Genomic DNA, 26,524 nt, shown 5'->3' on the forward strand with positions numbered 1-26,524 from the left:
CGCCAATGTGGTCATTTCTTGCTGCTCTTCGTAGCCCCCCCCCCCCCCCCCCCCAGCAAACCTATTCTTAAAAGCCCCCTCAATCAAGGTCGGCGGGTTCACCGCGTCAATAGACGGCGAGTCTCGCGCGCCGATGACGCATCCATCCTGCTGTGTCCACTAATGACGGCTCAATTTGTATTCCGGACCCGTTTCCCTTTTGTTCATAAGCAGACACAATCTTCTTTTAATGTATCGTTCTTTTATTTCCAAAAAAAGCACCACCGCATCTTTAATACTGATAAACATTATCCATATTAAGAACAGCATATATATTTATGCATAGACAGACAGGTGTGTCTACACATAAACATATACATATATGAACATGTATGCATAGATCGCAACACATACATGCATATATGCATATATAAATATACACCTTATGTACATCCCCGATTATACAACATAGTCTCTCTCACTCACTCGAGGAGATAAACATTTGAGCACTTTATGTTCAATTTACAGTTTGATATGACATATGTACAAAGGCCCTACTCATCTCAAAGTAGCACTTCTTTGTGTATGTGGCCCTCAGACCACACACAGAGGGTTGACTCAGCCCCTTTAATTGTGTTCAGCAAGACCACCACAACATTAGGCTTCGGTGTGCCCCTAAAATATTTACCAATGTCGCTCGGCAGTACACCATTGTGTTTCACACTCAAATTCTGGCACAGCGTTGCTGGCATGCCAGATCTTGTAGAAGGCTGTCCCTAGTACCCCACTGCTCAAACCCCCCACCCACAGCTTCTCAGATACACCCAGTGCTGGTGGACAGGTTTCCTGTGGTACCGTAGCTAGCAATTCCCCCACACCCCTCTGTTGAAGCACAGCAACACTAGCAGGTACAAATCACCCACTACTCTCTCTTTTTATTATTCCCCCATACAGTATTGTAATGCACCCCAATGAAAGCTGACAGGAGTTGCCTAGTGTGCCCTACCTACGAATCCCCCATTGACAGTTCTGTAATATCACCCGAATGGTTGCACGTAGGGTTACCTGGGGTTCGATATCTATGACTTCCAAAACATTATACACACTGCTAGTGACTTCACCCTCTTACTAGCGTACAGGATTGTTTAGTAATCCATGCCTCTAAACAGTGCACACACATCACATTTAACCTAATCTGTCCTAAGGGGCAGGATTGTATTGTATTCCATATCAGTGAGACACCAGTGCTAGTGGGCAGGATCTGCTGGTTCCATTGCATGGAATCCACCACTCAGAGCTCTTGGGATCCACCGCCATTCCCACCACTGCTTTGTGGCTCCCAAACATTCATTGCTTTTCCTCCCAATCCTTTTTTCCCTGACGTTACCCATTGCTCTCTTGCAGCCACTCTTCGTGAATATCTTAGCTGGTACCCCCTAAGTCTTGTCTTTGACGGCGCTCCATCTGCCATAGCCAGCATCAGGCAGAACCTTGGTCCAAGTACTAATCTCACCCGAGTTGAATTTACATAATAAATACTTGTGTTATGCTTTATGTGGAACAAAGAAAACCTAAGAATCTTTGAGTGTTAAAGCAACATGCAGGTTCCCTCTTAAGAGGCAGGGCATCACCTCCCTGAGCTTGATGTCCTTCTGAGTGCAAACACCTTCACCACGCAAAGCAACTCTCTTTGACTCAGTGTAATCTAAGATTCTGTGTGCAATAGGCACTTGTGATTGAGAACCAAAAAGACCAGGGCCAGATTTATCAAAATTTCACACAACACAGCAAGACAGCTTGCTGCGCTGCGCAACAGGGAGGGAGCAGGAATGCGCCCTCTCTTTTCAGATAAGATGCCTTCCTGCTCTCTCCCTGCGCTGGGGCACTGAGTGCTGCCTAGCACCAACGCTGCAACCATTGCCCCAAGGTGCAAGTGCCTGCGTCACAGGCAGGATTGTTTATGTGTAGGAAGGGAGAACTTTCTGTGCAAAACCAATCCTTAGAGGCATTTTACTCTTAATATGTGTGCTGCAGCAGCACAAGTAGAAAGAGGAAATAACAAGCAGAAATGAAGATGTTTCGCCTCATTACATCTCTGGTGGGAAGACACACAATTTTGACTAAATACCGGATTTACTACCCTTAATAATCTGGGATTGCACCAAAATCCAGGGGTGGATGTGTCGGAACACCAATGCTCCACCCTTGGAGCGCCTTCCCAATGCAGAGTAACACAAGGTTATTTGCGCCACCTTGAATTATTCTGGATTTACTGAACCCCGCGTGGCTTAGTAAATCTTACTTAAGCCCTTACATTGCCTTGGGTAACATTAACAGCGATGCAAGTGCTTATTAAATCTGGCCCCAGATTCTTTTAATTGAGAGTTAGTGACCCAAATATAGGAGCTGCTATGCTTCACTGGGAAAGACATGGGGTCTAATCCTTTCTTCTCCATGTAGTGAAATTGTGTGAGATCTAGCCAAATTCATTTGATCTCCCTGTGCTCAATTTTATTGAAAGTAGGATAACATAAAACAAGTCAATAAACCAGTATTGAGCATTTTGTAAAAAGCTGGACATTTCCCTATATGTGTAAGTAGGTTAAAAATAAAAGTAGCTGGTCATGTCTCTCTGCATGGATGCCGGTGAAGAGGAGTATTTCCCCTTTGCTACGGTAGAAATGCTTAGTTGAAAGAACTAGTGGTTTCTAAGGGATAATGAGAATTACAAAGATCACAGCGGTGATCAAACACAAAAATCAGGAAAAGTGGGCATATATGGTATCTGTTATATGTTCATTGATTGCGAATGACTCGATTTTCATGATCACTTTAATTTTAGAAGATAGTGGATCCATTCTGTTGACCAGTAGTTCAGACGTCGTGAGTGTGTCTGTCTCGGGCCCATTTTGGAAGATTATCTCTCTTTTGACTTCAATTGTGGCACCATCTTGATAACCTGCTCTACCAACATCGCCCTCACTATCCCGTAATGCTGTAACGTGTTATGGCAGCGACTACTCCTGCATCTACATCAGATCAGGGGAAGGCAGGGAGAAAGACTACAGGGGTACCAGCAAAGAGTGTGGGGTCTACAGATTGCACCAACAAACATCAAAGAGTGGAGTGGCACCAAATATTATCTTTGCATAGAGTGCCAAATATCCTTCGACAAGCCCTATATGACATTAGGAAAGTCATTGAGGCAAACCTTGGCCCACCGTAGTGTGACATGGTAGTCTGCATTGTATTGCCACTGTTTCCGATTGGCACAGCATAAACACTTTACTCAAATGAGTGCACTATGGTACTGCCAAACTCGACAGCGGCTTCTCATAGACAGCAAGAGGCACAGACAGACGTTTGGAGGACAGCAGTGGAAGATTTCTCGGTCAGTGGTTGCACTACAGAAACACATCCTGATACTTGTGCTTCTGACTGTAGCCTCTATGAACATTACCTCGTGGGCATTCTCATGAAAGAGGGTCTTACTTTGACCCCTGGCTCTCACGCCCTAGAGCACACTAGCATCATACACCATTATTCACAGGCAACGCTATGACGGGGTGCCAGCCACAGAGACAGAGGCTGTGAAGCCAAGTGATCTAAATGCATCAATCATTCTATGGACACAGAAGCCCCAACACATCAAGATATGTTTTCTCTTTCTTGCAAATCTTTGTCTGTGAACTGTAAGGGGGGATATGAGGGAGGGCGAATATCTCAAAAATATGGGACAGATAAATCTGTGCCAGGAACTGTTTTGAGCATCAACATTCGTTCATTGGTCCAGCTTTTAAATTAGAGAAAGCCTAGTTGTCCTACAAATGTTTTAGTCTCCACACATTTCAAAAGGTCAGAGGATTGTTCTCACCCTATAAGGTAATTTGTCATCTCACTGTGAATTCTTGTGGTAAGCTCAGCTCCCTGTCATGCCCAGCAATCGAAGTGCGCATGCTCAACAAAGGGATGTTGAGTGGAAGCACAGAGCATCCACCATCTGGGTGTTATTTGTAGTCCGATAGGAACCTCTCCTCCACCTGCACAAGACGCCTATCTGCCCTCCTGACTCAGCACATGGACCTTGCAGGTACACTGCTTCCTACCACAGAATGTTAGTGCCCAATGTGTGTCCATTTCTACAATAATACACTCTGCCCAAATCCTCTTAGTCGTATCTCAAAACCCCTTTCTTTCAATGAACTTCACAACCTATCCTCATCGTGTGCTTACATGACCCTTTGTACATGCCTCCACTTCTGTCTGAGCTCAACTTTCCAGATCATTGAAGAAGCAGCAATGATAGAGAAGGCATTCTAGATCTGGACATTACTTCCAACCCCCCATTAACAAAACAGCTCATTTCAAAAGACGCAGTGAGGGTTCAGAGGTTGTACAGAAATTCTACATCACGTTCAACAATGTATGGGCTTTTCATCTCTAAAACCTTGGCAACACGTGACCCACCAAAACGTCCCCATTGGTAATCACAAAAAAAGACGTACAAGTCCCAGGATGCATTGTATCACAGGCCACCATGGATGGCGGTGCTGGACCAATCACATCCCCGGTGGTTGATCTATGTGAGCACTTTATTGGCTTATTTGTAAACCACTGTCACTTTATTTGGCACTATAGTGCCAGCTGTGCCCCATCTACTACAGCATCTAAGGTGCTTGCAGCAGAGAGCGAGCCCTGTTACGTGTTAGTATGAAAGCAAGACTGTGGTGAGGAGAGGAGGGAAGGCTGTTACATGTACCATGCAACACTAAGTCCAAAGGTGACTGTTGAAAGTCTCAAGATCGGTGCAGCATGTTGTGCCGCAAGGTATAGGGCCTTTTAGGATGCTGACATCATAAGGTGAGTGTGGTAGTCCGAAAAGCAGAATATCCCACTCCCCAGCTGGGTCTTCTAGAAACCGGTCAGAAAACTGAAGAAAGGTGGACTGCTGTTGACCATCTGGCCATCTTAAGTGTCTCTGAGATGAAACATTGGCTCCTGAAAAACTTTGCAAGCCCAGTTTCATTTTCAACAAAGATCTTCAATACATTTGGCTCACAGAATGGACTCTGGACCCCCAACAATGCAAACGTGCTTCCTAGCTGTGAGGGACCAACTGAAAGAAAAGTAAGGACATGCCAGCTGCCCCATTGCCCAAATACATCCAAGGGAGATTTCAAAGCCACAGCTGATATGAGGGACTTTGGAAGGAATGCTTGGGGTTCTGCATGAATACATTCCAAGCAGAAACCAGAAAACTGAAGAAAAGTTAAAAGGCAAAGTACAATTACTAGGGGGAGTGTTGATCCTGCAATAGCTGTTTTTTGGCAGGGGGTAGTGATTTGTTGCACAGAAGCCACCAAGACGAGCTTACATTCCCCAACAGAAATAAGCACAAGCCACTGTGTTGTGCTGGTAAAAGTCAGCCCGAGGCAGGGAGCTTGCAACCTTCGGCCACCCAGCAGCCATTTTCTTCTTTCAGCTTTTGGGGGCTGTATGAGAGTTCTCCTTTCTTGGCTTGTGTAACGGGTGGCGCTGGGTCGCAGTTCAAATGCAACCAAGAAGGTCGCCGCGTCCTTTCGTTGCAAGTGTCATCGTCCACCACATCCCATTTGGCAAAGTGCTATCTGGCATCCAACGCCTCCAGGTACTCCAACGAGGCCTCGTAGCAGAAGCGATACTGCTCCTGGTGGTGGGAGAGGGAAAGAGACAAGAAAAGGTTTAAACGTAATAATGGCCAAGGGTAGAAGGCTCAGAGAGGGCATGATACCTCAGGGAAAAGAACAGAGAGAAAAAGATAGTGAGGCACCATTGGTAAATCACAGCAGCAAGACAAAAGGACAGGGCAGTACTGGAATCAAAGACACAGAATTACAAATAACAAAAAACTCAATTATACAATGATACAGACAGACTACAGCACTGAACTGGTTTGTGAATGCAACATTTTACTAATTTTAACAGACACCTGCATGCGAACAAAAGTTTTAAAAAACGGCATTTGCGACAGCCACGTTCTTTTAGTCTTTTTTTCACGCCTGGATGGAATACAGAAGCAGATCTGCTCTTTAAACTAAAGTGATGCTGTGGTTTTCAGAGTTTTAAAAATCACCTCTGGTGCACTCTACCCCTACCCAATGAAGCCCCTCCAAGTTAAACTCTATGTTGATTCCAAAATTGCAATACTTTTTATTCCCTAACAGGAGGAGAACAAATGCTAGTGGGGATTGCTGGGAAGGGCTTCTGATGCGGTGGGGAGGTGGTGGTTCAAGGACTGGTTAAGCCTGAATCCCCATGACTGGGATTTGTCATTACTTTGACCTCCGGCTCAAAGCTCTTCCCGACAAGTATGGACAGATTTCATAGGGCGGGCCCACTGGGTGAAGGAAAGACCAAATGTAGGATAAATGGTCAACCTTGTTTATTGCATTGGACATCCTGGCCCAAATAAGTGTCACCCCAGGGGGAGTGTGAAGCAAGTACTGTCTCTGGCAGACTGATGAGCCACCCATGTAGCTGCCTCACAGATTTTAAAGAAGGCCTTATGCTTTTGGTACCAGACAGACACTGTCCTGGCACTGAAAGACTATATGCAAGGCCTGTCAGGAGCATCATTCTCATGGTTTATTAACACTAAGACATGCAGCTAACACTCCATCTGTCAATTCTCACCTTGATTGGCGTTTGGCCAGTAATCCCCTAAAGTCACATAAAAGTGAACACAGGTTCTAGGAGGTTAACTTCTTTCAAGACTATGTCAGAGGTCTCGCATCCTCACAGTTATGGCAGGCTTGATCAGCTGCACAAGTGTGATTCTTGGGTTGGAGAATAAATAGATAGGAACGTTTACTTGCTAAGCTATAAATCATCCCATACCTTCAAACATAGACATCAGTTAGGGTCAACAAGGAATTGGCAGCTGCTACCCATAGTGATCAGTTGGTGCCCCTGGCTCCTCCCTGGATTCAGGGTCATGTAGGCATGAATAGAAAATGAAAATTGGTCCTGGGAGTTCTGTTTACTTTCTACTTTACTTTAGTTTCCCACACAAAGTCAACTCAGCCGCTAATAGGCTGTGAGTAGCTCAAGGCAGGAAAGAGGGTCAACACGCTGATGTTATGGGGTCTTGGCATGTGTGAAGTCATTAGTGCTAGACATGAAATTTTGTAAACTGGGCCCATGTTTTCTTAATGAGCAGAGCAACAGTACAGGGGAGAACCTCCTCTCTGTGCAAGATAGCATAAGGAACGATGGGCAACAAGGTTGGTGACACTCTCTGATCTCCTCACAAAGGTAATGAGACTAAGTACCACTTTTTGTAAATAATACAACGCCATGGTATCTTCAATTGCAGAGCATCTCTTTCGATGGTCCATAGTAGAAGTGATGTCAAAGCTATTGTTCTTCAAGACATTGCTCATTTGATTGATAAAACCAATAACTACTTTCTAAACTGGTCAAAGCTTCAACTCTACCTCTGGGATAGGGTGCAAACAATAAAAACAGGTTGGGCCCGATTCACAGAACTAACTTAAGACAAAATCCTAAACTTACTACCATTTTGGTATTCACAGAAGGCACTTACTCATTTTGGTATTCACAGAAGTTAGGAGTCCTAACTTTAGGACTCCTAAATGCCTTCTGTGAATACCGAAAGTCTTAAAATTAGGATTTTTCCCAGTTTAGTAGTAGTATAGTTAGCACTCCTAACTTTAGGACTCCTAAATGCCTTCTGTGAATACCGAAAGTCTTAAAATTAGGATTTTTCTCAGTTTAGTAGTAGTATAGTTAGGACTCCTAACTTTAGGACTCCTAAATGCCTTCTGTGAATGCCGAAAGTCTTTAAATTAGGATTTTTCTCAATTTAGTAGTCCTAAGTCTAAACTTAGGACTACTAAATTGAGAAAAATCCTAATTTTAAGACTTTCGGTATTCACAGAAGGCATTTAGGAGTCCTAAAGTTAGGAGTCCTAACTATACTACTACTAAACTGAGAAAAATCCTAATTTTAAGACTTTCGGTATTCACAGAAGGCATTTAGGAGTCCTAAAGTTAGGACTCCTAACTTCTGTAAATACCGAAATGAGTAAGTGCCTTCTGTGAATACCAAAATGAGTAAGTGCCTTCTGTGAATACCAAAATGGTAGTAAGTTTAGGATTTTGTCTTAAGTTAGTTCTGTGAATCGGGCCCGTTGGCACCATGATTCAACTATGCTTTCAGCATGCTTTCCCTGCCCTTTCCAAAATCTACAATTCAATATGGAGACAAAGTCATTGAAGTCTATGCATAGGGGTCACAACAGCTGTGTCAAAAATGCAGAAAGTTCTGGTGACCTCAGACTCCCCAATGTGAACCTGTACTCTAAAGCTCATCACTTGGCACACTTTGGATACTTCTTTACTAGGGAACTTGAGACTTTGGACTGGTTAAGAATAAAAAGGCATCTGAAAGGTAACACCAACGGCATAGCATGGGTGCATACGCGACATCCCTCTCTTTAGGTCCTTGGGATCTCCCGCTTAAAGAATCTGAACCTATATGGGTCAGTGAGTACAGACAACTATGAATGAATGGCTTCTTCTACGACTAGCATAGGTTTGGAACAATGCAGCACATCTCACTGAAGGTCAGGCAATATTTTGGAAAGAGGTGTCTGAAGGAGGGATAAATCAGATTGATCAACTATTAGATGATAACAATATTAAAACTTTTCAAACACTAGAAATGGAATTCCACATTGAAAAGGTGCAAATATGAAAATACACATATTCAAAGCACTATCTGCATTTGAAACGTAATTCTTTATCAACACCATTAGACGACTCTTCTATAAATTTATAATTAAAATGTTGGAGCACTTTCAAAGGTGTTGTCTCTGAATTGTACGCTGCGTTGACGGAGCAAATTCACTCAAAGCCCCTACAGAAATCACTGAAGGACAGATGCCAGACTACCCTAGCCACTGAATGCACCGATGAAGCCAGGTCCTCTCCTCTAGCCGAGCATGACTGTGTACTACAAGAAGCTCGACTAAAACTCAGTTTCTTTAAAATATGCATGTTTGGCCGCCTCAGAGACTTTGGCAAGCTAACATGACTACTTCATCACATTGTTGAAGCTATGGTTCATTTGCCATGGTCCTGCCCCACTCTAGGAACCTTTTGACAGAAAGTTACAAGCAGAATGAATGCTAACAGCACTATAACTTTACACTTTACTTTGATGCTGGTTCTAGTACGATACATCGTAAATGTCCAGTTTGACTTGCCACCTTAAGCAATGGCTAGATACAGCTATTACATTTGCAAAATGTATTTTCTACGAAGCTGGCATCAGTTTTCTCTGATGATTCGTGAAAAGTGGCTACAAGATATGTCAACAATAGCAGCGCACAAACACATACGGGCATATTAACAAAGCAAAGTTGCTGTGCTGCATTGCGTGAAAGGGAGAGAACAGAAATGTCCTAGGTTTACAAATATATGGAGCATTTCTGCTCTCCTGCTGGCGCATTGCATGTTGCTTTCCACCAACGCAGGCACCCTTGCACAATAGTGCCTGCATTACAGGCAGAACTGTTTTTGTGGCAGGGGTACATTTAAATGTCAGGCCCCTTTGCTTTTGGACAAGTGTAGTAAATCCGAAAACCGATCCTTGCCATGCTGGTGCACAGCCCTGTCAAATCCATGCGTGGATGTGTTGCTTCAGTCCAAGGGTTTTCTTTGAATTCTGGGACTTGAGAACTTATTTCTTTATAAGTCAGGACTACAAGTCCCAGAATGCAAAGAAAGAAACTTGGACTGGAGCAACACAAATTACTCATGGCCCTGGGGAAACTTGGCAGCTATGGGTGCTTTGGGAACCAGTGAAGTGTCAATCCTCTTACAATGATAACATGTGAAAAGCATTCAGTACAAAAGACTCATGCAGTAGAAAATAATGTTGAAAACATATCCTGCAGTGCACATATACACAATTCAGTGCCTGACCTGAAATGTATTATAAAACTGAAAAATACTTCAAGTTTTTTTCTGAGGGATTTCATTTTTTCAGTGCAATGGGATATTTGGAATGTCTACCTATGAATTGATGGGTCTAATCAATGTAGGTACTTGTTACTATGTGGAGAGGGTATAGAAAACGTTAGATGTAGAAGCATTGTACACTAATATCTCTCAAGATGCCACCATTAAGGTTATGGAAACCTGCCTATTGGCTAAACCAATCTGGGAGTCAGATACTCCGGTCAACTTTATTGTAGAATGTGCGACCCTAGCTTTGAAAGAAAATTTCTTCCAATTTTAGGATCAAATGTATCACCAGACACAGGACACGTCTATGAGGAGCACCTTTGCCCCTATCCTAACTTGCCTTTACATGGCTGACTTCGAGAAGAAACACATCACTGCAGAGACCAACCCTTATTGTGACAACATCAGAATATGGAAACGATTCACTGATGATATATTGATCCTGTGGCGTGACGAGATAGGGACATGTGAAACATTCTGCACCTGGATCAACAGTCTCAATCCATTGCTACACTTTACCAGTACCATTTCTAGGCCTGGTCATTTCCCGTAGTGATGGTGGATTGTCAACCACAATTTATTTAAAATCTATAGAGGGCAACAGTCTCCTACTCTATGGGAGCCATCCTTTAGGTCAGTTTCTTCATCTAAGACGCAAATGCCAGGGTATGATGTCAGGGTATGATGAACAAGCTAAAGAACTTTGACTAATCTGACCACCCAGGATTATCCGAAGAGAATAGTCAAAATGGCAAATAAAAGGGCCAGAAATAATCATTGTGAAGCCCTACTGGAGACACGGAATAAGGAGACAAATAATCCTCTTACCTGTATGACGACTTTTACACCTTCATCCAACAAGATTCAGAAGATCATAAAAAAACATTGGTCACTTCTCAAAAGTGGTACCCTTGGTATTCTAGACCCCAGCTTTGCATTCAAATGGATGAAAAATCTAAGAGATCTTTTGGTCCACACACGCCCCCTGAAAATTAAGAAAACTACCCAACAGACTCTCTGGGGTCTACCTCCATTAAAGGGACACTACCCATGTGGAAACTGCACAGTATGCAAACTGACTAAAATGAGCAAAGAGATCAACCTTGGAGAAAATCATCCATGGGTTCAGAGAGGGCATACCAGTTGCAATACAAGGAATTGTATTAATCTCATTACCAGTCCATGAAATCTTCAATATGTAGGGATGACCACCAGACCTATCAAAATAAGAATCACGGAACACCGCAGTAACACCCAGTGTAAGCGCATCACGACTAAGATGTCCACACACTTTGAAAACATCAACTATGCTCCAGATGACATTAGATGGACAATACTAGAGGCAAATGACCACTAGGACCAGCGGTCGCTATTCACGAAAGAACAGCGGTGGGTGTTCTGTCTGAAAAGCCATATACATGGACTAAATGATGACATCCCATGGCTTGATGGTAACATTTAAAACTACATGGGACACTTCTCTAAGAACTCAGCGCTAGATACCAAGGTAGGGAGAACACCATGATGTAAGAGGGCTAGAGCCCCCCCATTCCACACTTCATTTCTTGAACAATAAATCTGTATCATCACAGACTCCTGGGGCGATCATGAGCATTTTTAATGAGTAAATGACAGACACTATTAGAGGACCCGACCACCTAGGTTCAGATACCATAGCCATTTACCTTATTTAGGATAACCTGCCAAGTATACAATACCAGAAAATACTGGAGGGCTTACCTCACATGGCTACCTAGGTTCAGATACCATAGCCATGTCCTTATTAGGGGTAGTTGACAAGCAAAAAACATCAATAATATTGAAGAGGTCATCGCACATGCCTACCATAGACTATAATAGAACACCATCTCCTATCAACTAAATACCCTGATTGATTTAAGATTGTCCCAACTACTTCAACATCGCAACCACTATATGTCCTGAACACCATAGTCACTTTTATTAACTGGACCATATACTACGCCGGACTGTATGCGAACCTAGGTTCCAACCACCCCAGTCTAGACATCGCAGCAATCCAGCTTACTGGGAATAGTAAAACCAGTATAACATTGACACATCTCAACATACACAAGATCATCCATAATGATTGCATCATGGCTACTATTGGAGAAACCCCGACCATTGTAGTGAGTTAAGAAAGATTGTCCATATTTAACATCAGAAATTTCAGAGAGACCACTGATTAAAGGGAGCTCCATACGAACATGAGATCCCTCTGACAATCTCAAGATGGCCGCTACCAATTCACGTTATCTCCCTAGAACATCTTCTACAGAGAACACAGCCTCTCCAAGATGGCCGCCACCATATGCCCTAACCACCTTGGTCTTATATGTACCCACAATGCTTTTTGACACAGAGAGTACTTCTGGGTTTCTGCTGCAGGGGAGCCTCGTTAATCGGGCTCTCTGTACTTAAGCAAGCCCCTTTCGGCCAAGCACTTCATCTGCCGGCAGGCAGGATGAGGGGTAGGTGACGGGCTGCTGACCGCGCATGGAACTGTGAGTATGATATTGATCCCGGAGGAAAAAGTGAGTACGCAATTGGTGAAACTTTGCATTGACCACCTCTTCCTTTGATATTATTCTTTTACAGACACCGCAATAATCTTGCGGTCCCCTGCCTTGACCTAGGGCACATTATGGCCTATGAGTGGGGGTAAGAAATACAAATATCTCATGGGAGTCAGTAATGACAATGCATTTTTATCTGTAATATTAACACTGTATGTTGTGAGTTCCTGTTTGTGTAGTCTCTATTTTATATTTTTTAATAACGCATGCTGTTACACAGTGATTTCACGAGTGATTTGGGCACTGGTGGCACTCACCAATAAAAGGGCTAACATAGAGCTCGGACAACACAACATGACACTGCATGATACGATGATATGCAGAGACCATACGTGCATCATATGTGCTGTCCACAATAAAACATTGATTGTTTGGATAATCCCAGTCCTTTCCCTATATCTTTCTTCTTTCCTCCGGGTAAATGTATGGATTCATACTGGAGTGAGCAGGACATAGATGCCTACGATCTACTGTATCACTACTAGAGATTGAGTATAATAGGACTCTAATTAACCACTCCAATTCAGGGGTAGCGCACATATTTTTTGGTCCTGAAGAAACGCTAGGGATCCAGTACTGGACCAACATAGCGTGAAACATGTTGAACCACGATAGTTTACTACAACACACTCGCTGAGTAGTGGAGTATCATAACCTTGCGCACACTACTGCATCTTAGGTTTTAACCTTACCGAAGGGTATCTGAATAAAATGTGATCTCCTTTAGGTACTTTTAAGATCACACTCTCCACCTTACACATTATACCCCACACACCAGCATGCACCGTCACGGTTGATACAAGAAAAGATCTCTGACAAAGAGCCCTCTCGCGGGGCCCGTGGGGCATTGCAGTGCTGGCCCCACGAGCGGCAAAACACCCAGGGATGAAGCATGACACCCACAATAATGTGTGAGGGCAATACTTCCAAATGAGGAAGATCCCCCTGGAACCATTTATTCTGTTTGCTATACCCTCTCCACATAGAAACAAGTACCCACACTGTTTCGACATGTCAATTATAGTGAGGAGCACGGGTACTAGACTTTAATTCTAGCTTCTAGTCCCCCTCTTTTTAATTCATTACCAATGAATTGAGACATTTTTGGCCTGAAATTATAGAAGAGGAAATATTAGATGTCTGTATCCATCTAGCAACAGAGGCATGGTTAGAAATGGGGTGCACCTCTGTCCGGAGTGCCTAAGCTGCATGAATACCTGGAACCCTGTTACTGATTTTTGGTCATATGCGAACACTGATCATGCAGGCCCGTCATGGATTTACTGTTAGGCTAGACAAGGAGAAAGGGAAAGGGCAGGAATGTGGCATATTTAGCATTGCACTTCCAGGCCTGCGCCTCTACTATTGGGAGACCCAGCTGTTGGTGATAAATGTCTGCTCCTTTGACGACCAAAGGGAACTACCCCTATTGACAGACCGACGGGCACTAGACCCATAGGGGTTTTGTGCGACAACTGTATGGTTTGGAAAGGGGCTTGAACCTCCCAGAACCCATGGCTGTGGTATTACAAATCTGGAAATGGGCATGGACAGGATGACCTTAGAGACACCACTATGGGAGTCCAGCCTGGTGGCAGGACTGCACAGAGTGGCAGGTTACTGACAATAGGATATCTGGGCATTACAAAACTTGGGGACCTGAAGAGCACAGAGGAATGGTTGGCATTTGCAGAATTACAATGAGAATACGACCTATTCCAGGTCTATTCTTAAGCTACATGCAAATCCGGTAAATACTTCATAACCAGATAGACTGGCAACAAGACCTAGCGGTGAAGAAGAACCCGCTGGAGTTTAGGGTGCTGGGAGCATCCTTGCACAGACATGCTATATCCTTAATATACTCTACACAACTGGCACACTGTCAGCCCTCCCTGCAGACACCAAGAGAGAAATGGGAAAAAGACCCTGGCAAGATAAAGATCATGTCCGAGGGCCACATGTTGATGCGCTGGGGAGGTAGCTATCCGGGCTGAATTTCGGCTAATGGAGGTGTTGGGCCTTTGATATCAAGAAGTCTTGATTTCTTATGAGTGCCCAAATGTGTAAGCATGCATTCAGTATATCGGCCCAACAATTACGAAGGTCATAGACAAAACAGCAAGGAACTGTTTGAGAAGATCAATGCTTAGATTGGTCTTCAGCACCCTACCAACACACAGGCACATACTCTAGCATAAAACACTCAACTGTAGAAATCCTGCACATTTTGCTCTCTACAGCAGTCCTCTGGGGAGAGATGTGGGAGGAATTTCTGAAGCATAAGAGATGGTGTCAAAGTGAGGAAAGAGCTTCTTTGATCATGTTTGTACGTAGAGATTGTGGACAAACAATGTCCACTGGTGGAGGAAGTGGAAAAATCTACCACCTGCAGGGGATGCACACTGTAGTAGGAACACACTTGACAAGGTTCCCTCAAGGAGGCCAAGCCCACTCATTGTTGGGGTTTTTGTTTATTACACAGCTGGGCTGATGGTTGGAGCAACTAAGCGCTTCTCAGGTCGAGAGAAAGCTTCTGAAGTAAACTGATCTTCCACTCACTGACCTCGGCTATTATACTCCTCCTCCCACAAAAAGATTTTACTTACTCCACCCTGAATGTATCCTGTCTCCTTGCACAGCATACCGCTTTGTCACAGCTAGGTTTGCGCTACACAAATGCTTGCAAAGGTTTTTGAGGTTTAATTCAAAATGTGAATCTGGGGGATGGAAACGTAGAGTTTTGAATAAATAATCACAAAGGCACTATAATTGTAAATAGTTACGCTTACAGGATGATTGGACATATTTTAATATTTAGTTTTTGATTTTCATGAAACTAAGGGGCAGAATTACTAACATTTTGCGCCGGGTTTGCGTCACAAAAGTGAAATAAACTTGGCACAAAATGTGTGTTTGGAATTTACTTTCCATGGCAAATCATGCTTTGCGCCGAAAAGCTGCCTGAAAGTAATTCAAAGCAGTGTGTTGCATTAATTTGCATCAATTGGCGACAAATAGGTGGTACATTACCGTTCCCATGCAACCACCCATGGTTTTTAGACAAAACCTAATCTGCAAGCGATAGTAGACAGGTTGCCGCACAAAATAATGCCTCTTAAAGGCCGGAGTGAAAGGAGAAATGTTTTATTCCTCCTAACTTTTCTGAGTTTGTATGTGTGCTGCACTATACAGCACATATCCAAAGTGGGAAATGTTTTAAAGGCTGCCTAGGCGTAGTATTTGGTACTGGAAGGATATCCATCCAGTACAAAATCCATGCTAGACATGCTGTGACACCTTTGCACTACAGGTTTGTCCCTGATTATGTGCCAGCCCTGGGGGTAGAACAGGACAACGCTATATCTTAGTAGATTTGATGTTTTCCTACTCTATCCCTCTCGCGCAATGCAGCGCAGCAACTTTGGACGCTGCGTTGCGCTGTGTGACACTTTTGAAACTCTGGGTCTAAATGTGATAGCCTGTGGTCTCGTCTGTTCTCCATTGTAAAGAAGCTCCTTAAAACGGATTAAAACATGAAAGAGAAGAGCAGCTTCAGTATTCCCCGATTGATACTTCCACCTCACAGAGCAACGCGGTAGAGATAATGCACACCACTGAGTGCCTTTATAACGCAAATATCCCCTGAGAAGATTAAGGTACGATTTAAAACGCTAAATTTTCAAGCAAAGATCTGAACTTTAAAAGGTAATTCTTTACAATGTAGTGTGCAACTTTGCTCTACTTTGTATCTGTGTTTTTTGCTATTCTAAATTTGTATTTTTGAAAATTAAAACCGGTTGAACACCAAAAAAGAAGGTAATGCCATTTTCTAGTCTCACTCAGTAAAACAGTTAGTTCCACAATTGTAGACTTTGCCCTAGAAAGGCACCAGGTAAAGTGCTTTGTGGTGTGGGCCCTGCCTTTTCACGACACTCGGGTGTGTGTACCTCAGCACTCAAGAGGCAGTCGATTGTCACATTATATGTGTAAGCCTTGAGTTTAGGGCCTCCCAGAAGGGCGCAGAGCCGCAGGGGTAGAAGAAGTCTGGCGTTTGGCTGTTGCACCACTGAAGGCCCAGGTCAAGAAAGGAAGAACAAGCTCTGTCCATCTAATCCGATATTTTAGGTCCTCCTAATCCGGTCAGGGTTTCTGCACTGGAACAACAGTAGTCACAGCACGGTCAGTACTGCCGGTGCGCTCCCGTGGTGCACCGCTGTCAGAGCTTCTCCGGGGCGGAGCCTCTGCGCCGCGCGTGCCTGAACTGAGGAATAGAGTCGGTGGGGTCCCACAATGCACCGCTGTCCGGAAGCTTCCTCGGCGCCGGACACTCCTACAGCGAGGCAATTGTAGACAACGCACAGTCATTAATAGTGACCGTGTGCTCCCGTGAGCTGAGAGCGAAAAGCAACCCTGCTTGACGTTAAATACAGTCTCATACGGTAGGGAGGAAACTCAGAGCGAAGAAGACCCCAAGGGGTTGTCAGGGATCTCCTCAAACAATCATCTATTTATCTATTTTTACAAAGTGGGTCCGATCGTTCATTTCACAAAATGGTTTTCCAAATAAACTGTCTAACAATCAAGGTAACAGATAAATGTCGACATCTGACTTCACTTCCGGGGGTTACACTGTAGAGACATGGAATTAGCAGAATTGTTTTAGCAAAAGAAAGATGTTTTGGGAACCAAGATTCCAGACATTTTATGAAAATACAAACACTATTTAAGGCATTTAAAAACAGATGCAATTGTAGATTAAAATGTTATAGCAATAAAAACCTGAGTGGTAAATGTTTGGATAAAAAAGATGGCTAATTCCGAGTTTGGTGCATTATTTCCAGCAAATTTGTGCCAGTGAGAATTGTAGAATATTTCCAGTTCGTATGTTTTTCCCTCTGATTGAACCAATCGATGTGATAAATTCTAACAGTTTCGCACAAAACTAAGAAGCAAACTAGTTTACTCTGAAGTACGAGTGCGTGGAGACACTTCCTGCTACAATAAATTGCTTATCATTTGGAGTCCTGCATGTTGTGCCTACAGACTTCCAAATAACGAGATTTTAATAGAGATTTATTCCAGAAACCTGTGCATCTACAAGCGCTCTACTCTCTATCCCAGCAGCGACTGTTTATGTACTCTCTCTCATGCTGGTGTAAACAGAGGTAGAGTGCGCGCTCCCATGGAGGTGCGTACTGAAGAGTCTCCATGGCTTTTCCAAGGGTGCAACATGCGACACGTTGGGACGGATGGACCAGATAATGCAGCAGTGAGAAGTAGTGTCACTAGAGAAAGGGGTTGGGGTTTTGCCAACTCAGGTACATAGGATGGTGCTCGCACACTTGGGTATGCTGCTCCTAAGGAGATTTTCTCCCAGCTGTTCTGGAATATTTTGTTGGACCTGCCCTGACCAAGATGTCTGCCAGGCTTAGGTGAGTACAGATAGTTCCACCAAAACATTTGTCAGGTTCTCATTGCCTGCGCTGTCTGTGGTCTCTTCAGATAAATGACCCAGAGCTGAAGAGGCCGCATCCCACAACAGCGAAGATGCCAAACGATAGACCGACCTGACTGAGACTTTGAGGGAAAGGTGCCCAAAAGCCGGCACGTCAGGATGTCACGCGGAACAACAGTGAAGTTAATAACTATGACCCTTCTGTGTCAGAGGATGTACATATACCGTCCTCATTTAATGGCACTCCAGGGTGCTAGTGGACACACAAGGGGTTACAAAAATCAATGGCTTCGGACAATGCAGTTGAATGAATAACAGGGTGGCAAGGGGAGCCGTCTCATTTGAGAGCAGCAGCTCTCAGGGGACCCCAGTTTTGAAATGGGGAGGCAAAGCCCTTAGGTCTGGCTCAGGGGAACGCTCTCCTGCTTGTCTTATACATCAGTGTCCCCTACAGTTGCCTCATAGTGGCACGTGACACTGTACAAAATACAAAAATTAATGAAACAATAATGCTCTGGTGTGTCCACACTCTCTGAAGCATCTAGAGCTTCTGTGATCTAGAGAACAGCTAAACTGGATCAAACATCAGAAGAACAAGAGCCGCCTTCTCCAGTCACTGGATGGTTTCAATTAAGAACCAGCGCTTGCGCCAGATGTAGGGGCAGGGACGCTCTGAGCCCTGTTATAACATAGCGCTTTATGATCATTTGTGCTTCTTTAACATCTGAGGGTTAGGAAAGTCTTGCTGCCTAGATCAACACCAGGGGCCTCATTTATGAGAAGTGTCGCATCGCTGCGTGAAAGCAGCGATGCAACACTTCTCAGTGCGCCCTCCTTGTGCTACCTTCGATGCATCATATTTACTGTATGACGCATCATGTCGCAAGGAATGACAGATAAGCCAGTATTACTGACGTATCTGTCAGTGCACAACCTCTACATTGCTGGAGTTGTGTCAGAAGCGTGACGCAACTCCAGCAGTGTTCCTTTCACATGGGGCAAGCCCTTTGTGAAAGGTCCTGCGTCACCCTTACACCTGCCATGAGGCAGGCGTAAGGTTTTGACTCACTGGCATCCTAGAAGTGGCACAGTGAAATCTTGCCACTCCTACAACCCTTTCTTGTGGGGGGATGCCCACCATCCATACATTATACCTGACGCAGGTATTATGTAGCGCAGGGGTTTACGAAGTGACGCATCTGCCTAGATGCGTCACTTCGTAAATATGGCGCAACACGGCTCATTATTAACACCGCCGCTGCGTCACTAAATGTGATGCAACTGTGGCGCAAAAGTGATGCAGCCCTTCATAAATAAGGCCCCGGATGTCTTGCAGAAACTTTGTCCAACACCCTGTCTAACTGCTTGGACAGTCATGCGAAGAGTCACTCTTTAGAAAGAATTAGCCAGACTGACCGACCCTCGTTAACAAGTAATGGATAGTTTGGTAGCAGGATTCTAAAGGAGCGAGGCTGGATCAAAGTGAACCCCTTCGGTTATATCCTGATTAACCTTATCAGGGGAATTAGTTGGAGTGAGATCAAATCTTGTATCAAAGGCTGTTCTAGCTGCCACAAAGCCTCATCAATGCCGTAGCAGCCTGCTCGGGAAGGGATGAACTCTCTCAACTTTGTGACAGAGTATGTTCCATATGCAGTCATGGCAGTCAAACACCCTGAACCGTGTAAGTGCCTGTCACACTGGTACTGAAACACTTTGCAGACTGCCATACTGCTAACGACTCCTGTCATTCGTCCTTAATCTGCTTTCCAGGTTCTTCTCTGGCAGATCTATGAGGTCAGTGGTAACTTGTGGCACCAGCGGTCTGTATGTTTCTGGGACAAGAACAAGACAACTATGCAGTTAGATTATAGAAAGGAGAAAAAGCCCTGGGGGCAGAGTCCCCCAGGAAATGATGGGAGCTCTATTCAGCCCAGCCACTCGCATCTGTCTCCACACAATTTACTGAAAGTGAAGAAGGAGAGACTTTCCGGAAATGAACCATAAATAGTTTTTATGGTGCACTGTTCACAAAAATAAAAGAAAATTCACAAATAACTTTAAAGTAACATTGGAACAAAATGGTCAAAAAGAGCCGGTGCTTCTGTGCAGCTTTTGGCAGTGCTTAATTTGTAATAACATATATGCCAGGGCCCTCGCCAGGAGAACACTGCAGCTTTAGCCGCCCATTGCCTCGCTAGCTCTGCCAATGACAATACCTATGCAACTACCAACCATAACACTCCTACGTGTGTGATTATTCAGACTATTCCAGGCCCCCAAAGCTATAAGAATGGCTTGGGTGTTTTAATGTATATTGAATTAATAAACAGCTGCTGTTCTGCTCACCTCTAAATTATAGACAGTGCGACTATGTGGCAGACTGTTATAGTGTCGGTGTTCACAATTAGGTGCTGAGCACCGAAGACCACCGGCTCAAATTAAGCACTGGCTTTGGGGGAAAAAACAGAATCTGAGGTTATGTGCTGGTGCCAGGGAAGTAGGGAATCATATAGGAAGGCCAGGAAGTTCCAGCCATAAAAGGCAACCTTTGGAATTCTTAAAGCAACAGCATATGTTTAGGGTCGAACATGGAACTGCATACGCTAGCGTCTCGCATGCAAGATACAGTTGTTCACAAAAATGGCTTGGGGCCCTCCCATTGCTTACAATTTATTGCCTGCAGCGTCCCTCATCTATGCAGCCACCTTAATTGGCCAGGGCTAGCCAAACATAATTTCCAATTCTTTCTGTGGAGCAGAGACCAAGCACAGACTACTCAAACCTAATCAGTGGCCGCCTGTTGCTACCAATGTGATGGTACTATTTCTTCCTTCTTCCCTGCTCGCACTGCCTGCTGCTCCCTCCATAGAGCTTCTTTTTCCCCAAAAGCATGAATAATCAAGCTGTGAACATTGTAGTATCCCCTCTTTAATTATATTTGCACTACTCCCCTTCATAATAGACTCTACCCCCACTCTTCTCCACTCTGCCTTAACCTACCCCCTCCACTCTACCCTAATCTACTCCACTCCAATCTACACCACACCAACCTACCCAACGCCAATCTACCCGACGCCAATCCACTGCAATCTCACCACCACACTCTACCCCAATCTACCCCACTCCACTCTACCCCAATCTAAACTACAGTCTACTCCAATCTACCCCACTCCACCCCACCCATGCTACCCCAAACTGCCCCACTCCACACTACTCCAATCTACCCCACTCAAATCTAACCCAATCTACCCACTCCAATTTACCCAAATATACTCCACTACAATCTACATTAATCTACCCCACTTCACCTCAATCGACCCACTACAATCTACCTCACTACAATCTACCCAAGTCTACCCCAATCTACCCCACTCCAATCTACCCCACACTTCCCCAATCTACCCCACTCCAATCTACCCAACTCTACCCCAATCTACCTCACTCAAATGTACCCAACTCTACCCCAATCTACCCCACACCACCTTTCCTCCAATCTATCCCACTCCAATCTACCCCAATCTATACCACTCAACTCTAGCCCAATCTCCCTCACTCCAGTCAACCTCAATCTACCCCACTCAACTTCAATTGACCCCACTCTACTCCTAACCCAAACTACCCCACTTCAATCTATTACACCCCTACAATCTAATCTACCCTACTCCACTCTACCATAATCTACCCCACTCTAATCTACCCAACTGAACTACATTCTACCCCACTCTATCCTACTCCACTCTACCCCAATCTATCCCATCCCAATCTACCCAACTCTACCCCCACTATAGCTAACTCCACCAACCCCAATGTACCCCTTCCACTCTAGCCCACTCTATCCCACTCCAATCTGCCCCATTCCAATCTGCCCCATTCCAATCTACCCAACTCTATCCCACTCCACTCTACCCAATCTAACCATCCCCCTCGACCCCACTCAAAATCTTCCTAATCTGCCCCACTTAATTTTACCCTAAACTACCCCATGCCATTCTAACCCACCCCAATATACCCAACACTCAACTCCACTCTACCCCAATCCAACTATTTCCAATCTACCCCAATCTACCACACTCCACTCTACTCCAATCCACCCACTACACCGTACTCTACCCCACTCCAATCTACCCCCTCCAATCTATCTTATCCTAGTACAATCTACCACACTCTACCTAACTCTATTCTAATCTAGCCCACTCCTCTACCCCACTCCAATCTATCCAAATACACCCCACCCTACTCCACTCCACTATCTTTTAGCCATGCTGAACAACAGCCACATAAGTGTACAACATGGATAAAACATATTGCCAAACACAAAAGCTCTAGCGTAGGTGAGACCGATTGGCATTGCCAATGCTTGTTTTACAAGAGCATTGGCCCTTCATCCTGCCGGCATTAGTTGCACAAGTGGGGAATGAGGGACAGAAGAAAACCAGAGTGGCACTCACACTATTACATATGGGCACCAGTCATAAGCACACAGAAAACTTACTAAGGATTCGACCATATTTGGCTTGTAGTTACGGAGAGTTTTAACAGCAAAAAAGACATCAACCATCTGATGGCAGCGTATCATTTCCAGAATCATGGCTGAGGCACAGAAAGTACCGCTGCGTCCACCGCCATTCCTGCAGGGAAGTAAAAGCAAAAAAGTGAGCCAGAGGATGGAGCGGGAAAACTGCTGGCGAAACAAGAACCCAGCACCTGAAGATGAGCTTTAACTAAGGGTGTAAGTGTTGCTACAAGTATTATAGATGTCACCTTCCCTTGCATAACATTTTAACGATGACACATACTATCCTGCTCACCTATAATTGAGTCAGTATTTATTATACATAATCAGTTCATAAGAATAACATATTAACACAAGAATTACAAAAATGAAACATATCCTTTATATTTATTTCTGGGTATCCTCCAGCCAACTAGTGTTTCGTCAAATGGGATCGTCTCCCTTTGGCCTTAACAGGGCGAAGTTACACACATAAAGATCTTTCTTTGATCATCTATCAATTAATGTAAAAGTCACTGTAGGGTCAGCATTCGAAGACTGACACTTCCTTCATCTGCCATCCTAAAGAGGGTACTTACCTTGTAATTCTAAGCCTGCAACTGATCCTATTGCTTTCCCATCCCTTTTTCATCTCGTGCCGTGGCTCTCCTCTCCTCCCCCTCACACTTCAGCATTCAAAGCTTGGCACCACTCCTTTTCAGGCGATAAAAAGGCGGCGGCTCCCATCTGCTGCACAGCATGCCTCGTCCTCTCCCTTGACAATCCGGTCACCTCCCCTCTCCTTCAATACCAACATGACACATGCATCCCTCTCCTAGTTGTTTATTTGGGGTTAGCTCCAGAGAGGTGTTCAGAGCCTAGCACATCTATTCAGCAATCGGTCCAGAAGCACTCTTACTGAGATGAGATGAATATGACGCAGCTCTCCCGCCAAACTGATGTATACCAGGAGGCATAAGCACAGCAAGAACCTCGCTTTACACACCATCAAAGTCCAGCTCTGCCTGGTGCGACTGTGCCCAACTTCTAAAACCTCATGCCAGGATCCTCTCTTGGTGTAGACAGACCTTGCCCAACAGATCTAAGGGATAGAACAAGAAAAGCCCTCTGAATTGAGCATGGAAATTCTTCTGATAATTCAGAGCGGCAGGGATGGAATTAATTTTTTATTTTGTGCTCGCCTGCTGTCTCACACAATTTGATGTGCCTTACATCCAGTGGACCAGCGTGCTTGACTTCCCTTTGGAAATGTCCACAAGGCAACGGGATCGCCGTGAGGAATGGAGAGCTCCCGCCTCTGAAGGAAGTGTCCGTAGTCTCTGGTCCCTGCACCGGAGCTCCGTGTCACTTCCTGCATGTGTGGTACAGCATGCTGGTATTATAGAACTACCCACTTTCAAAAAAGACATCCTGGCCCATCTGAGAGAGGTCTGTGCTTCTGAAAGTACCGTAGAATAGGGAGAGAAGCAATCTGGAGCCTTAGACCTCTCTGAATGTCAGGGGCTTGCAGGCCTTGAAGAAGATTTGGTTTGTGGAGAACTTTTCATTGGTATCAACACTTTTACTGGCTACAACATTAAATGCGCTGCTATACTCTATCCTAAAAGGGACTCCCCTGCTACTTCTGAACAGGAAGGTCTCCTTTGTCATCTACTACAGGTTATGAAGCCTTGTTTCTACACAGTTCATTCAAATGTGCTTTTCTTTACTGATTTTTGTTAAAAACAAGGAAATCTGGCATGGTTCCATACCTTGTTACCAGAGACAGAATCATGAAGCTGCTGTTAAGTTCACATACATTTTAGGTGGGATTGTTTATACTTTGGGGGAGCTGCACCTTAACATGATGGCTCCCTTGTCTGTCCTTCCCAGTGGAGGACCACCTGACATTTTGAGAGATCCCCTCTTGCCCTGTGGGGATTTCGTTGTAAAAAGTACATCTTCGGATGTGACACGTGATTTCCCAGTAAAGCAGCATTCAGAATAAAAAACGCCATATTGGCGTGGCCCTCATGGTATTCAATGGTCTTTTTTCACAAACTCTCAAAAGTCGAGTCTGAAAAACAAAATGGCACTGGCCCTGACGTGCAAGGAGCTCTTCTGTCTGGCTATTTATTGTTTGTCTGTCCCTGCCTGGGTTCACACCAGGGCATTGAAATTTGCATCAAGTGGACCCGCCCAAAACAGGACAGACCAATCCCATGTATGAAATCTAGCAGCCCTGTGGTGGTCTGGTCGCAGGCTTTGATTAGCCTCACCTACAGGCACTCGTGATCGTCCTGCCTCAGAATGAGGTACATTTAGCGGGGCGTGAGTGCTGCAGGTCTATGGCTGTTCTGTCTCACCAAACTGCACGAGCCCTTTGTTTTCAGACGTTGCTTTTCACTGGCTTTGCTGTTTTCTTATATTGCAGAGTTCTCTACAGTGCCACCTACACCAGTGCATAGGGGCGGTTCAGCAAGCACTCCCCAGATCCGATAGACTCATTGCTGACGTTCATCAGGGGAGCACGCGCGGCTCTCCTGCAACCTCCAAGCTGTCAGTCAGGTTCACATTCAGTGAGTGAGACTCGCGGCATCGGAGACGGCGAGCAACAGATGAGACATGAGTTTATGAGGTTCTAGATTATTCTTCGGCAGGAGTCAAGCAGGAATTCGATTACTGGAGTGAGATTCGCTCCTTGTGGCTTCAATGTTATAGACTTTCGCTTTCAGACTGAAGGAAGCGGGAAAGCATGGCCACTGGACTTCATAAGACCTCACTCGTCTGATCATTCATTCACTGACACATTCCTAGCTCGGGGTACTCACAGGCAGTGCACAATGGTCCGACCCTCGCCGCTCTCCTCCTGCCACTTCTCCACCTGTGCCAGCAGGTGCACGAAGGCCTTCTTGGAATCGGGGGTCTCCCGGTACGCCGACCACCTCAGGAACTGGAAATGCCTCACCATAAGGTGCCCTTCCTGCAGCTGGAGGCAAACAGTGAGGCGTCAGTGAGCGCTGCGCATGCGCACTCTGTGTACTGAGATAATCATCTTCAGCAAGAACCACCAGAAAGAATATGTGACACAAACACCGCCTGGAACTGGCTTTGTAATTACAGAAAAAGGTGTATGTAAAACTATGCACATTTTTAAGAATAAACTGGACAAAACAAATAAAGACCACCATAAAATGAATCGCCGTTAAAGCTAAACAAGAGCGCCTCAGTTCGGCTGGGCCTCTTAGAATACTTATACAAATTTGATGTTTGTTCAACCTTAGCATACAACAGTATGTGGCACAACTCCAAACACGGCCACGAACTGGAAGGTGTACCATCCACCCTGGGTTGTCATATACTCATATGACGCTGTGATTATTCCACATAAATATGTAACTTGCACTTCAAAAAAAAAAAACCTGTGCTGCGCCTGGCTCTCCTACGTAAGAGACTTTTTCTGCGATTTGGGCCTAGAAAAATACTATCAAATGCCGGAAAAAGTGAAGGAAATATCCAAAAGGGAATTGAAACTAGCAGCTTTGAGTCACCTGGAATCCCTTAGACTGACAACAGTGATCGCGAAAAAATCAGCCACTCATGCAATAATGACACAGCAGTCTCTGAAGATCCAGCTATATTTGACCATGGAGCTTACAACTTATGAAAAGATGCTCCTAACAAGGTTCAGAATGAATCTTTTTTTCAGACTAGTTACATTCCCGGAAAAAAACAACTGGAAAACCCAGATGGAACCATGTCCATGTGACGATCTTTCACAACAGTCTAACCTGCATACACTACTGTTTTGCAAATTCTTTCATCCCCATCGAAAAATTTGGTTATTTCCTTTATTAAAGAAATGGGGCTATAGACAATGTCGTCCAGCTATGCTGGCTCTTCAAACTTTGGACTCTGAATATACAGTGTATCATGTATTGAATTTTTTAAAGTGTATTATGA

General features: G+C 44.5%; 1 protein-coding gene across 2 annotated transcripts in view; it reads right to left on the minus strand.

Moving 5' to 3' along the window:
* Positions 1–224: 224 nt before the first annotated feature.
* Positions 225–26,524, minus strand: part of PTPRU (protein tyrosine phosphatase receptor type U) — an 849,745-nt gene continuing 823,445 nt past the window's right edge. For both annotated transcript variants that reach the window (XM_085647595.1, XM_085647594.1), the window contains 3 exons: positions 25,393–25,550; positions 22,562–22,697; positions 225–5,665 (listed from right to left, as the gene is read on the minus strand). In XM_085647595.1, the coding sequence (XP_085503721.1) occupies positions 5,603–5,665; positions 22,562–22,697; positions 25,393–25,550 (357 nt within the window). In that variant the 3' untranslated portion in view covers positions 225–5,602. The remainder of the gene's footprint in view (positions 5,666–22,561; positions 22,698–25,392; positions 25,551–26,524) is intronic.

This window comes from Triturus cristatus, chromosome 3_2 (assembly GCF_964204655.1).
Source record: "Triturus cristatus chromosome 3_2, aTriCri1.1, whole genome shotgun sequence".
NCBI classification, from domain to species: Eukaryota; Metazoa; Chordata; class Amphibia; order Caudata; family Salamandridae; genus Triturus; species Triturus cristatus.